The 12,943-nt window shown below is 43.2% G+C and overlaps 2 protein-coding genes across 8 annotated transcripts in view; both read right to left on the bottom strand.

The window, feature by feature from the left end:
• The window catches only part of qkia (QKI, KH domain containing, RNA binding a), a 92,404-nt gene extending 85,671 nt beyond the window's left edge, over nt 1–6,733 (bottom strand). Inside the window, exon 1 of one of the 6 annotated variants that reach the window (XM_061795150.1) lies at nt 6,251–6,733. In XM_061795150.1, the coding sequence (XP_061651134.1) occupies nt 6,251–6,395 (145 nt within the window). In that variant the 5' untranslated portion in view covers nt 6,396–6,733. The remainder of the gene's footprint in view (nt 1–6,250) is intronic. The other 5 variants (XM_061795147.1, XM_061795148.1, XM_061795146.1 and 2 more) reach the window with 5 other exon arrangements.
• An 83-nt stretch (nt 6,734–6,816) lies between these two features.
• The window catches only part of pacrg (PARK2 co-regulated), a 181,558-nt gene continuing 175,431 nt past the window's right edge, over nt 6,817–12,943 (bottom strand). The window contains exons 10-13 of one of the 2 annotated variants that reach the window (XR_009791489.1): nt 12,881–12,926; nt 8,861–8,919; nt 8,262–8,298; nt 6,817–6,940 (exon numbers count right to left, since the gene is read on the bottom strand). The gene's annotated coding sequence lies outside the window, so the exon portion shown is untranslated. Of the gene's footprint in view, nt 6,941–8,261; nt 8,299–8,860; nt 8,920–12,845; nt 12,927–12,943 lie in introns of those variants that run through there. The other variant, XM_061795153.1, reaches the window with a different exon arrangement.

Here is a 12,943-nt window from a genome sequence, read left to right as displayed (position 1 = left end):
CAGAGGACAGGTAAATTATTCATCTTTGATTTATCGGCCAGCTGAAAGCAAGTGAGACGCCACAGCAAAGGCTTCCAAACCACAGAGAGGCCAAAGTAATAAAGGGTCAGGACCGGGATGAAGTGAGATTCACATCGAAAGTATCTGCCAATGTAAAAATTTAGAACCATTAGTGGACTTTTAAGTAGCTAGGAGTTGACATGCTGTGAAACAACACACATATATTTCAGCGTACATTAAAAATCCAAAGAGAAACCTGTCACGAAAGAGAGCGCAGCTGTGCAAAACAAACAAATATGCACGAGGTTAAGCAGAAATTCCTTAGCTGGTTGCCAAAACCCGTTTCCTAGTCCTCCACCGAAAGGACACGGAGAAAATTAATGCAGCCAGTGTGGGCGGGTAACAACGAGACAAGAGTGAGCATTCAGTTATTTTTTCCCCCATGCCTCGTTTCTGGGATAAAAGGGGAGGAGGCAGGAAGCAGGGCCAAATAGTGTGATTCATGTTTTACTGAATTGTTACACACTAGTCTCTTTGTGACTTAAAAAGAAACAATGTTATATGAAGATTTTAGGGGAGTGACTATAATGAAATGAAGGTGGGAAGGTGGTCCCAGTAGTTCCAAGAATAAACAACTTGAACACCAGATAGCATAGACAAACAAACCGGTGGAGGAGGGGTCGCTTCATTATGAAATCTTAATGACTCAAAAAGAAAATCCTAGCGACGACACCGCCTCGGTGCGAGTGGGCGGGCGGAGAACAGGAGTCGCTTGTCACACAGCTGGCTGTCTCCAGCCCATCTTGAAAGAGGGAAAACAAACCACAACTTATTCTGAGTCTCACATTGTGTAATTTCCTGTAGGTGTTTTTGCAATGAGACGCAAATAAAAACGGAACAATATTTATTTATTTATTTTTATTTTTTTAAATCATGCTGACATAACGTGAGCCAGGGGCAGAGGGTGGATCTGGGGATTGTGGTGAAGGCGTAAATACAAGTTGTACTCTTGTAGCAATATTAGACAGACGGATGATCACAACATTTACTTCAAATTCCTGTGCAGAGAGTTAGCCTGATAGTTGCTACGCTTAAAGCAGGACAAAGTTAGATGACGGCGACGCTAGATAGTAAGCCAGGCAGTCTGAATGACGCTCAGAGACAGGAGGCGGCCGAGCAGAGGCGGCGGTGATAAGGAGGCCCCGGCACTCGTGGGATTGAAGCCCGAGATAAGAGCCCGGAGCTGATGTCGGATGACTTTATCACATAGCACCCGCTGGGAGGTGCCATTGCTGATGCCGGGGCTGAGGGTGCAACTGGGGCCAGGGTTTAGGGTCAGGGATGACGGGCCGGAGCTCAACCGGGCCATGTGGTGAAGCTCAGACCCCGAAGGCGAGGGCAAAATGCAGTCCTGTCTTTACCAGTACCAACTATATTTTAATTACACTAAATCGTAGCAAATGTGTCATATAGATTTTCTGTTTCAGAAAACAGAACTCCTGCTCTTGTTTTGTGCATGGTTTCCAAATAGGCAAAGAAACAACAGGCCCTGCTTAGTACTCAACAGCATACTGTTATCCAACTGAACTTGGAATGGTTTAGAAATCCTATAATGCGGAGAATTGACCTGAAATTCCAAGGGAAATGGAGTCCTAAAGCAGAAAGAGAGACCAGAATCTGGGATGACAATTGCTGTCTTTCTTTCTAGTCAATATATTCTTTTTTTGGGTTTACTTTGGTTTTATGTATACACGCTTCCACAAGGGAAACATTGAAAAGCAAAAAAGGAAAACAGAAACCATGATAGAAGAACTTAAAAAGGAAGTCAAAGCAAAGATTTGCTACATGTTTTTTTTACTATTAACAATCATACTTGTGTGCTAGAATGTTACCCAATGTATTAACTTTACGGTGCATTAAAGTCTGCAGCTTTTTACAATCCAACTTACGAACTACTTGGGGTTAGGAAGGCCACTAAGGTTTTCTTGTGGACCACACTTTGAGAAATACTGGTAACAAGGCAACACAAGCAGCCAGAACGAGAGCAGCACAAAGCCTCCATATTCGACTTCCTCAATGGCAGCTCCGGCTCAGCAAACCGGCGCACAGAATGGCTCTCGTTAATTAAATCCCATCTTATAAAGTGGTGCTTGGGGAAAGGATGCGGGGGAGGGGGAAAGGGGGCTTGATGGCGGATAAAACAGGTTTCAACTTTGCGATGACGGCAAGGCAAAACACCCCCGATTGACTCATTTTGTCAGCGTCTACCGATGCACTAAGCAGCGCAGTGCTCTATCATAATAGATACTGCATTGATTGTGTGTCAGAGGTCAGAGCAGGTCTCGTCCTGTGCCGAATACACACAGTTAACCTAGAAAATGTGCTCACTCAATCGAGATGTAGAAAACAACAACGAGGTTGGAGCCAGATGATGGGACTAAGGGACAAGTTTATAACACTAAAGTACTGGATGAAGTAGAACATTGTCCCGTTTGTCCAAGTCTCAAAACAAACATTCCCGAAGGAACAGTCTCCATCAAAAGGCTTCATGGTGGACAGGGGACCCTTTGTCCTCTAATTGCTGACAGCTCCCCTAGGGAAAGTCAGAAAAAAAACAAGCAGACACAAAAGTGGAAATGCAAAGGCGAACATTGCGCTGCAGCGGCCTGTTGTGCGAGTTGACAATGGCCTGTACAATCTATTAAACAAACAAATCTAAAAAAAAAAAAGCCCCTGGGGTGTGGTTCGCTTTGATTAAACAAATCAATATCAATGTGAGTCTTCTCCCTTATGTTTTGCTAACTTACAGCATCCTGCTCTTCCCAACATTTCTGCCTGTTATATGGGCTGTCTTCTCCTGCCAAGTGAAAATATAGTGAATTGAAGCTGCTTCTTGGCTGGCAGGCTGTAATGATAAATAAAAAAAACTTCCATAGCAGGTGTCACCTTGGGGAGATGAACAACTGAAACGCAGGGAGAAGGGGGCCCTTTCAAAGGGGGAACACGGGGCTGTCAATCTGCCACAATGACCTTGAGGCATCACATACATGTCAGCAACAAAATGGGTGCGCATGGACGAGCGTCCGCTAGAGCGGGATAGGAGGGACACCAAAGCGGGGTCTGCTTTCCTCCCCTCGTCATAGTAGCAGCTGTGGAGGCATGCACTAAAAAAATTGGCCGGGCGAGGCAGGGGAATTCACGCAGCTGTCAGCCAAGCATACATTCAGACTTACACTTTCAGAAAAAATATCCATAGGATTTAGCTGTAAGTGGTGAACTGGTTGGTGCTCGAATATTAAAAAAAATACCTAATCGTTTCACCATGGGCGGGGTCCTCCTTACATCATAGCCGTGGCTTGTGAGCGAATCCCTGCAAGTCACACCAGGCCGGCAAGCCCCCCGCCCCGACGACGGGGGCAAGAAAAGCAAACAACCCCTAACGGGATCCAGACGCTCCGGCCTCCTCAGCAGTGGGGTGACTTTCATAGCGTGCACACGCAATTTCTGGCGCTGGGGTAATATTTGGCCCGGTGCTGTGGAAACCCCTCGTAAACTTCAGCACGGATCCAGGGGGGTGAAAGTAAGGCTTGGGAGTCACAAATGTGGCATCATTTATTTCTTGAACATGGTTGAGGAAAACTTTTGGTGCATTTTGTTCCTCTAACAATATAATCGGGTTGTAAAACTCAGATCAAACTTGTATGCTTAGCTGCTCAACTACCAGCAGACACCAATACTTCAAAGTTGTTCAAGAGGACAGGGTCAAGACCAAAGAAGAACTCTTTTCAACAACTACCTGACGGATTTGGGAGGTTTTAGATTCTTGGTAGGAGGCTGAGTCCGGGAAATTATGAGCCACATCTGGACATAGTCATCTGTTTCTCGAGAAATAGGACATGGGAGGTCCGCACCCCTCCACGTGCTAACTGCCTGAGAGTGATCCAGATTGTTCATGGTACTTGTTTTTTTTTTGGGGGGGGGGGGGGGGGGGGGGGGGTCAGATAACAGGTTATGCTATTTGGGCCACAGTAGGAACAACTGGGGACACTAGGCCAACTTCATACAACAACAACACCATGTACAGACAACTTTCTGTTGTTTTAGTCGCCAACAACAACAATAATAATAATAATAATAATAATAATAATAATAATAATAATTGGAATGGAGCATAAACATTTCCAAGTATCACTATACTAATAAAATGGTCAAAGTATAGCCAGTAGTTCTTGATTTGAGTAAAAGTAGGTTTGTTTTTGTATTTTTTATTTTTTTTTGCCAAAATCCAAAAGTGTGCATCTGGAAGCCAATATCTTGAGTCATTCTTTAGGCTCATACTGTAACTCGTTGGCAAACTGAATCAAATCCGTAGACAATTTATCAAGAGTTATGTGCGGGTTTCGGCTCATCGCCACAAGTTTACCGATTCGACGCTTGATTCTCTCTCAATGGTAACTTTCTAAGTAAACTTGGTAACAAACCACACAAGATCATCCATCTATTCTCCATAACACTTATCCTGTTCTGGATCATTGGGAGCTCGAGCCTATCCCGGCTGACTACGGGACTGCACTGATCAGCAGTCAATCGCAGGGCACATAGAGAAAGACAACCATTCATGCTGCCGAAATGTGAGTCAGGCAAGTGGACCACGACTCCATCAATGACTCCCAAAAAAATAATAATAATCATACTTGCAGGTAAGAAAAACGCAAAACAACTAAGCTTATACCTTTGTCTCTGAACATTTTAGGACTGCAGTGATAACTTATACTTCCTAATGCATAATATGTAATTTTGTTTGTGCATGAGACCGTAGAAAGTTTTTTAATTTCGAGGGTCGTGGCCAAAAACATTTAGGTAAAGTCAAGCCTTTCTATGCTGTCGTACTTTGAAGGCAGGCAGTATTAACCTTGTTACATTGCACAACACATGCATTCAAGCATTACCCCCCCCCCCAGAAGGTCCACTTCTGTAAGTTTTGCTTATCATCCGTCTTTCAGGGAGACGAGAAATCTGTGCAGACCGGTTTAGCAGCAACATACTCCGGCACCTGCGCAATCCGAAACTACGAAAATATGGTGTGTGGTTTCTGTGCTTGGTGGCGTACACAATAAAAGGAAGAAAACACTAAAACGATTTTGTGTATTTATATCGTGCGAGAACGTGAAGCAGTTCTAATTCCAAGTATCAAAGTCCAGCGTTGTGCTTCACTCACGAGGCGGCTGTGGCGCTCTCTAGTGTCCCCAGCTCGGTTACATAAAACCCGCGCCGCCCTGCCTCTCACACCGGCTTAGGTTGTTGATACTAACGACATTGAGGGGGCAATGATCCCAAAAAAAATAAATAACAGAAAATAGCACAACAACTAGCCAAGATAGCAGCCAGGCATGTTTTAGTACGACACACGCGGGGAAAAAAAGCGACGTAAGGGGGGTAATTTTTATTTCGACAACCAGCGTAACGAAATGGAAGAAATAAAAACAGAAGTGAAAGCCTTGCTTGCTTTCATTTGACGTCGTAGTTAGAGGACGAAGGAGGGTAGATAGACAAAGGAGAAGTTATGGAGGCTTGGACTGGCCATTGTTTGGCCAAGACGCACACAACATTCCTCCGCGGCTGGAGCTCGCCCGCTGGGCAACAACTCTACCGGCCTTCCGAACAACTCCGAAGAACAAGTAGAACACTTGGGGCCCAATGTGGCTCGCATTGCCTGTTGTAACGAGTTTCATTAAAAAAATTTAACTAAATTAAAAAAAAAAAAAAAAAAAAGTAGCTAAGTTTAGGGAGACTGGTCGAGTGTCGTGGTTAGCTTGAAAATGTGGCTAGTCCCCCAAAAGCTAAAACTAGTGGAACATGTGCAAGCAGGGCCCCGGCTCAATCAGTACCACCATCTTCTTAAGCGGCCCAAACTTCACGTTAAACTAACTCTGGAGGCCTTGTTGAGTCACAACACGCGGAGGGTGGCGTGTTTTTTTAAAAGTCTTTCAACCCGAGTGAGAGAAAGTTTTGGTCTAGTCACAAAGTCAACAGTACTCATCTCAGCCTCTCGGATAAAGACCACACACTGGCGATATTTCTTTAGAACGTGTTGCAATTCTGGTATTAAAAAATAAAAATAAACGGGGGGGACGTATGGTTAATATGAGGTGAGTGTACGCTGCGTGGTCACCCGGCCGAAGAGGTGCGGACCCCGGACGTCGCCTGCCTTCCTCCCCGGTAGCACAACCACCACCACCACGCCGCTTACCTTCATCGAGAAGCCGCTCGAGGTGCGTGAAGATGCCGCAGAGATTGGGCAGACTGGTCATGAGCTTCTTCTCGTTCAACAATTGCATCAAATAGTCGGGACTCGGCCTCGGTCGCTCCTTCACTTCGACCTCTCCGACCATCATCTTTGCGGCGGGGAGAGCGGAACACGAAGCACCGCCGAAAACAGAATCCTTCTTTTCGGGGGCGGGTAAGGGGGTGAAACGAAGAAAAGACAGAAAGGGAAAAAGAAAAAAAAAAAAGAAAAAAAAACTTGCGGCTCCCGAGCCTTCGCTTCCCTCCTCTCCTCGTGAGCACAACACTCTGGAATAGCCCCCCGGTTCCCGAATTGTTGAAGGTTCGGTGTGTTCGTCTCGTTTGAGCGGCGGAGGAGGCAAAAAAAAAATCAAAACAAAACCCAAAGCGTTATTTCCTTTGGCTCGTGGAGACTGTGTGCGCTCTCTCGCTCGGGGACGTTCGATTCCTCCACTGTCGGCGCGAGGGACTGTTCCGCCGGAACGGGTCCGTCCTTCCTCGCCGACGATTGGTCAGTGTACTTTCATTGGGCTAATGGGACAGCCAATGAGGATCCGCAGCTGGGTCCATAAAGGCGGGACTTGATCTTGGTGAGGAATGATTGATAGGAACGAGGGCCAATCGCGCGTGCTGCGCAGGAATGCACAGCATGCCCCTGAAGTGTCAACAAAAAAATATAAAGGAGGGGCCAAAATTTGGTACTGTTTACCCTTTAAAAACGTTTTATTACATTTACACTTATTCCTTACAATTACACTTATTTAACAAAATGGTATCTCCTACTTTCCTACTTAAACATTGCAACATTCCTCAAAACTTTCCAGAATACTGTGACACCCAGCACCACAATATTTCCCATCTGCATCAATTTCAATGAATTCTCCCCAAATGAACTCTGTTAGTTTATAGCAGTAGTCAAGCATAGGTTGGGGTTCCAAAATAGGTTTGGTGGAAGGTTCAGAGTTTCAAAATAAAGTTTTCAAGGTACTAGTACTTTTAATACGTAAAATGTCAATTAACACAATGACAGATAATTGTGAAGAAATACTTTTCTTTCTTTCTTGATGCACATGAGGAGTCACCATATGCGTCAAACCGCCACAATGTAGCGCCAACTACTGGCGAGGAGGACTTGCTCAACGTCAGATATATATATTTTGCCTTAAATTTCGGTAGCTGGTATCAACAGCCTTCACGAGTACAAATACCTTGAAAAAAAGGCCTCTATCGGCCCAATACTGATACAAAATAGGATGCGTAAATACTGATACCTGGTATCAGTATTTACGCATCCTATTTTTGAGACAGGATGAAGGCAGTATTAGGGTTTCAAAGCTAGGTTTTTAGTCAGGGTGCAAGTTAGGGTCTAGCCTGGGTTATAGTTTGAAGTTAGGGTTCAGGTTAGGGTTTCTAGCCAGGGTTAGTGGTTTTAGCCAGGTTTCAGGTTTCAATTTAGGGTGTCTAGTCTGGGTTAGGGTTTCTAGCCAGGGTTTAGGTTTCAAGTAGAGTTTCTAACCCAGGTGAAGATTTGTAGTTAGGGTTTCAAATAATGGTTTCAAGCCAGAGTAAGGGTTCCAAAATAAGGTTTCAAGGCAAGTGTTGGGATTTTTATGGGATGTTGAGGCTTTTAAAGAAGGGTTTCAAGACAGGATTAGGGTTTCAAAGATGGGTTTCAAAACATTCAAGCCAGGGTTAATCTTTCTAAGTAAGGTTTCAAAATATGGTTTGTGGTTAAGATTTCGAATCATGGTTTCAAGCCAGCGTTAGGGTTTAAAACAAGGGTTAAGCTTTCAAATTCGGATTTCAAGTTTGTGTGTGTGTTGACCTGGTGAATACCCTAAAAGTGGCAGTGAGCCTCTTCCCGCTTATTTCCTTCCTTCCAAATTAATTGAAAAAAATTAAATTTAAAAAAAAAAAAAAACACACACATATATATATATATATATATATAGACATAGATATGTACCGGTACCTACTTTTGGCCCACCCTGTACTTCTCTGCACTTTGTTTGCCTAGAGGAGCAAACAAAGACATGCTTAAAAACAATTTTGCCAACATAACTACTGTTAAACATTCTAAACGTTATAAAACAATCATGAAACATTATCTTTTGTTATCCTATGTTTCTTGTGTTATCTTATCACTTCAGTTGGCTACATACAAGGAAAACTACAGTAATATAACTGTTATCTGTGTTTTTGTTTTTTTTAAGCCTCCAATTTGTCTTCGAAGACAATGTAATAAACCGTGCTTGCAATTCGTAGTCTTGGACAGCCATTAGAAAATATCGCCGAAGAAATTAAGCTTTGGCTCGCAGACAGCGCAATATCCATGATCTATGATTTATTTTCTCAACACAAGATGTCACCACAGAGCCACCAAAGATGACAATAGTGTGTTCAGGCTTCGCTCATGTTCACATACATAATATCATATTTGTATAAATGAATTAAATTTTGTCCTAAGACACCAGCCACAAAGAAAACAACATTTCTGCAAGTTCGGCTTCAAACAATCATTTTATCAAACCGTAGTCATGCTTGTTAGCTTAGCATAAACAGGAAGTCCACTAACCTGTTTTCCAGATTTGGTCACGTGACGTTCCACATATAGCGGGTTCATATGGAAACAACCTTTTTTTTTGCCAAGTAAAAAACAAAACATTTGCCTTTGGTGATGTGTCCATGCACTACATACACACACTGGCATTATTAAGCTAAAAATGCTTTTGTTGTCTTCATGGGCGCATACTTTTTTTCCCCCCACTATAGGCTCTGCCTACTCTTGCAGTAGAAGCCGCTGCAGTTGGGGCTCTGCCCCTGGTCGTCATGGTAACAAAAGCTAGACTCGCCATTGGCCAAGTAGTAAATGGGCCAAAGTATACGGTCACCTACTTGCACGCCACAAGGGCAGGCTGATTTCAGCAAGAAGAGAAATACGATGTAAAGTGGCTATGATTCTCGATCCCTGGTGTATTTTGACCCCCCCCCCCCCCAAAAAAAGCATACAACTCCTTTAAGACTTTCTTTGTAACCGAATTGTAATTTAGTTTGTCTGTGGATTGAAGTCTTATTGCATGCGTTGAAGGATTGCCGAGAATCCCACTCCGTCAATGTGGTTGACCCGACGAGGCCCAATCAGGAGAGTGTTGCGTCACACCATGCGAGCTGTCAAAGTGCTCCCTCAGCGTGATCGTAAAAACACATTAACGCGATTGTGAGCTGTTATGTCTTGGCATGAACTTTTACTTAATGCCGAGAGCCTAGCCGTCGCGCAAGGTCACCCGCGCTGTCCTCCGAGTAGCCGATCCGGCGCGATAACGCTTACGACTTGGCAGCGCCACGTGCCCATTTGGCACTCCATTACATCTTTTTTTTTTTTTTTGTAGAAATAAATCTGTTTCCATTGATTTGGATGGAGACGTTACAGGTGGCCATTGCGTTAGGTCGAATTACGAGGACAAATATGACATCGGCATGTGCGGTCCACGTCCTAACGCGACGCCTATTGTTACCCAAGACTTGTACATCTTGTTATCTGTCTTGGGACCCATTGATCAGCACTGCCGTAATCAATAGAAACCTTTTCATCGTCCTGTCCTTGGGAGCACCTTTCTACATATCCGCGGAAGATTAACATGCCTGATCAATGGGACACACGTGAAAAGAAACACCGGGTACCTCTAGTTTCTCACACTGGAAAGAAACCATAAGTGGTAAGATGGCTTTCATTTACGTTTCTTAGATGACATACTGCATTTGATCTGACTTTCTTTGTTACTGTTTACATGCATAGAGGAAAAATAAATATTTTGGGCCAAAAACATGCCGCAAATAGTGGCCAGTCACCTGTCGATGGTTAGAGGCGTCTATTAGGAGGGGAAGGTCTTGATTTGTACACATTTAAAAAATAATATTAAACAATATAGTGCCTTGACTTGGAAGTGCTCTAATTTCTGAGTTTTTTGAGTTGCAAGTTTGATTTATTGGCTAGCGTTGCGAGCCACAAAAGCTTTAGATACACTGGTGCTTGGGTGGAAGTCAAAAAAAAAAAAAAAGTATCTCAGGTAATGTAATTTTCTCACATATGGGCAAGGAGAGTCACAGTCACTGATGAACTTTCAGCTCTTTATTCAATGGGACAAACAGTCAAACACACAAATACAAAATAAGAACGCTCACAAGGAGCTGCTGTAGGCCACAACTCATGCCTAGACGCTCACACGCAGACTAACCGGCCAACACGACTCCAGCTACTCACTAGGCCACGCCCCTTATAGAAGCAGAGACAACACATGAATATAGTGTTCCCTTGTTATATCACAGTTTACCTATTGTGGATTCAGTGCATTGCAGTTTTTTGTTTTTTTTTAGATTCATATCATGCATAATTTGCCATATCGCGGGATTTTAGGTGTATTCTGTAAATATTTATGTGCTAAAATATATGCTTCCTGGCATAAAACATTAAAAGTGGAAAAAAAAAGAAAAAATCATGAATACACATATTAGAAGGAATTAAATGTACGTAGTGTACTGTACTACTGTGCATTAACCAGAAGAGTTTTAAAGGTGTTTAAGAGTATAGAAAGTGTTGGTAAGAGTATTGTGGAGGTTAATAGGAGTGTGGATAAACGAGGGATTACTGTACTACAACAGTACGCAGAGTGATTACACTTTATAAAATCAATGTCTCTGTTTCTTTACATTCACTTTTATTGCATTTTATGATGTTTTTAACACAATACAGTGCTTTTTTTTTTTCTTATTAAAAATGTGACCAGAAAATTGTGTTGGGGGGGACTGGAATGGATCAATGGCATTTTACTTCATTTCAATGGGGAAAACAGATTACATATACGAGTAAATTGAGTGACAAACTTGGTCACGGAATGAATTAAACTCGTAAGTCAATGTACCACTGTATTGTGCGTTTACCTTGGGAGGACCTTTCTACATTATCCCCTGAATATTAGCGTGCCTGATCGGCATAATAAAATAAAACACTAACTACCTCCAGTTTCTCACACTGCGTGTAGAAATAAAGCACACCGATGGTTTTCATTTAAGCAGCTGTTGGCCGCCTAAAAAAAAAAAAGGTGGGTAGGATCTGGTTAAATCCGAGCTCCCTGCTCTTAGGCCTCATTCAATTCGTCCGCTTGCTGCTCGCCTGCTCGCATTTTTGTGAGCGTGAGCCTCTGCGCCACCTCCGTGAGTGCTCCAACAGCTGCACTCTGACCCTTCTGGCTTCAGCTTGTCGCCATTGTGTTGATGGAGGCTAAGTTTGAACCAGAGTGGCGCTAAAGTCATCGAACAAATGAAGGGATTCGGGCGGCACGTTTGGATAGGTTTGTTCTGAATCAAACTGAACGGGCCGCAATGTTGTTACAAAGTTGCCTTAACGACCGTGCCGGTACTGCTACGACGCCCTTTAACCAGTGTCTGCATATAGCCAAGGTATGTTATTGCTGTAATTACCACTGAGCTTTATTTAAGCCGATATGAACAAGCCTGGCTAGAAAATGATCACACGCTTTCTAAAAGGCTACACAAATCGTACAAACCTGTGAATATACAGTAGTATACACCCCTAAGTGAGAACGTCTAAATTGTCCCTGAAGTATCCTTATTATTTTCCAACACTGCTAGCACTAACCCTCTTTGGATGCCCCACAGATGTCCAGTCGTGTTTAGGTCTGGAGACATGCTTGGCCAGTCCTTCACCTTTATCCTGTGGGGAGCTGCAGTTTATTGACGGAACCATGCATGCCACCATGTACTGTGACACACCGAAGCAGATTACGATCCCCTCCGTTCGGAAACTGGGCCACAGGGCAGTTTTCCAACATGATGATGACCCCAAACACACCTCCAAGACCACCACTGCCTTTCTATCGAAGTTGCTGATAAAGGTTATGACTGGGCAAGCATGTCTCCAATTTCACACTTGATGGGTGGGAAGGCACTCCAGAGACCAAACTATTTTTATACAAGCAATTAAAAAAAGCTTTTTCCATACTATTTCTCTTCTAAGTGGAGATAACACAGCCGATAACTATAAACTATAATGATTAGTGTATTGTTAAGAACCTCACGGTTTGATTCGATTACATTCAATTCGATATTGATTCAAATGTGTTGATGTCGATACAGTAAGATTTTTTTTCATGCCCAGTTGAACATGCCATAGGTTACCACACAATTTTGAGGAATAAAACATCTGGGGGGAAAAAAAATTGCACAATATGAACTTATTTGTGCATATGGAGTACAAAAGCAAAACACATAGCAGTTCTATACAAACAGTGAAAAAGTAAATTTCCCTCTGGACATTGTGATGAAAATAAAAAATTCAGCCTGGCACATCTTACAAAAGATCGTATTTGTGTCTCTTTCCTGTGTTCCTGATTAAGATTAACGCAAAATGACCCCAATGGTCAGATTTAAAAGTTGAAGGTCCTGACTTTCCGCCTCTCGGATGTGAATCGATTCACATGATTTGCTGAATCGATAATGAATTGGGGAGGGGAATATTGCGACGCATCGACTAACTGATGATTCTCCCTACGCCTAAAAATTATAAGTTTACACGTACCTTTTGTACTCTTGACATCCAGCCTGACATCCCCCAATCCGTACTTCTGTGCAAAAACAGTGT

Source organism: Phyllopteryx taeniolatus, chromosome 13, assembly GCF_024500385.1.
Source record: "Phyllopteryx taeniolatus isolate TA_2022b chromosome 13, UOR_Ptae_1.2, whole genome shotgun sequence".
Lineage (NCBI taxonomy): Eukaryota > Metazoa > Chordata > Actinopteri > Syngnathiformes > Syngnathidae > Phyllopteryx > Phyllopteryx taeniolatus.
The sequence above is the reverse complement of the archived record's forward strand: the minus strand, read 5'-3'. Positions and strand labels throughout refer to the sequence as shown.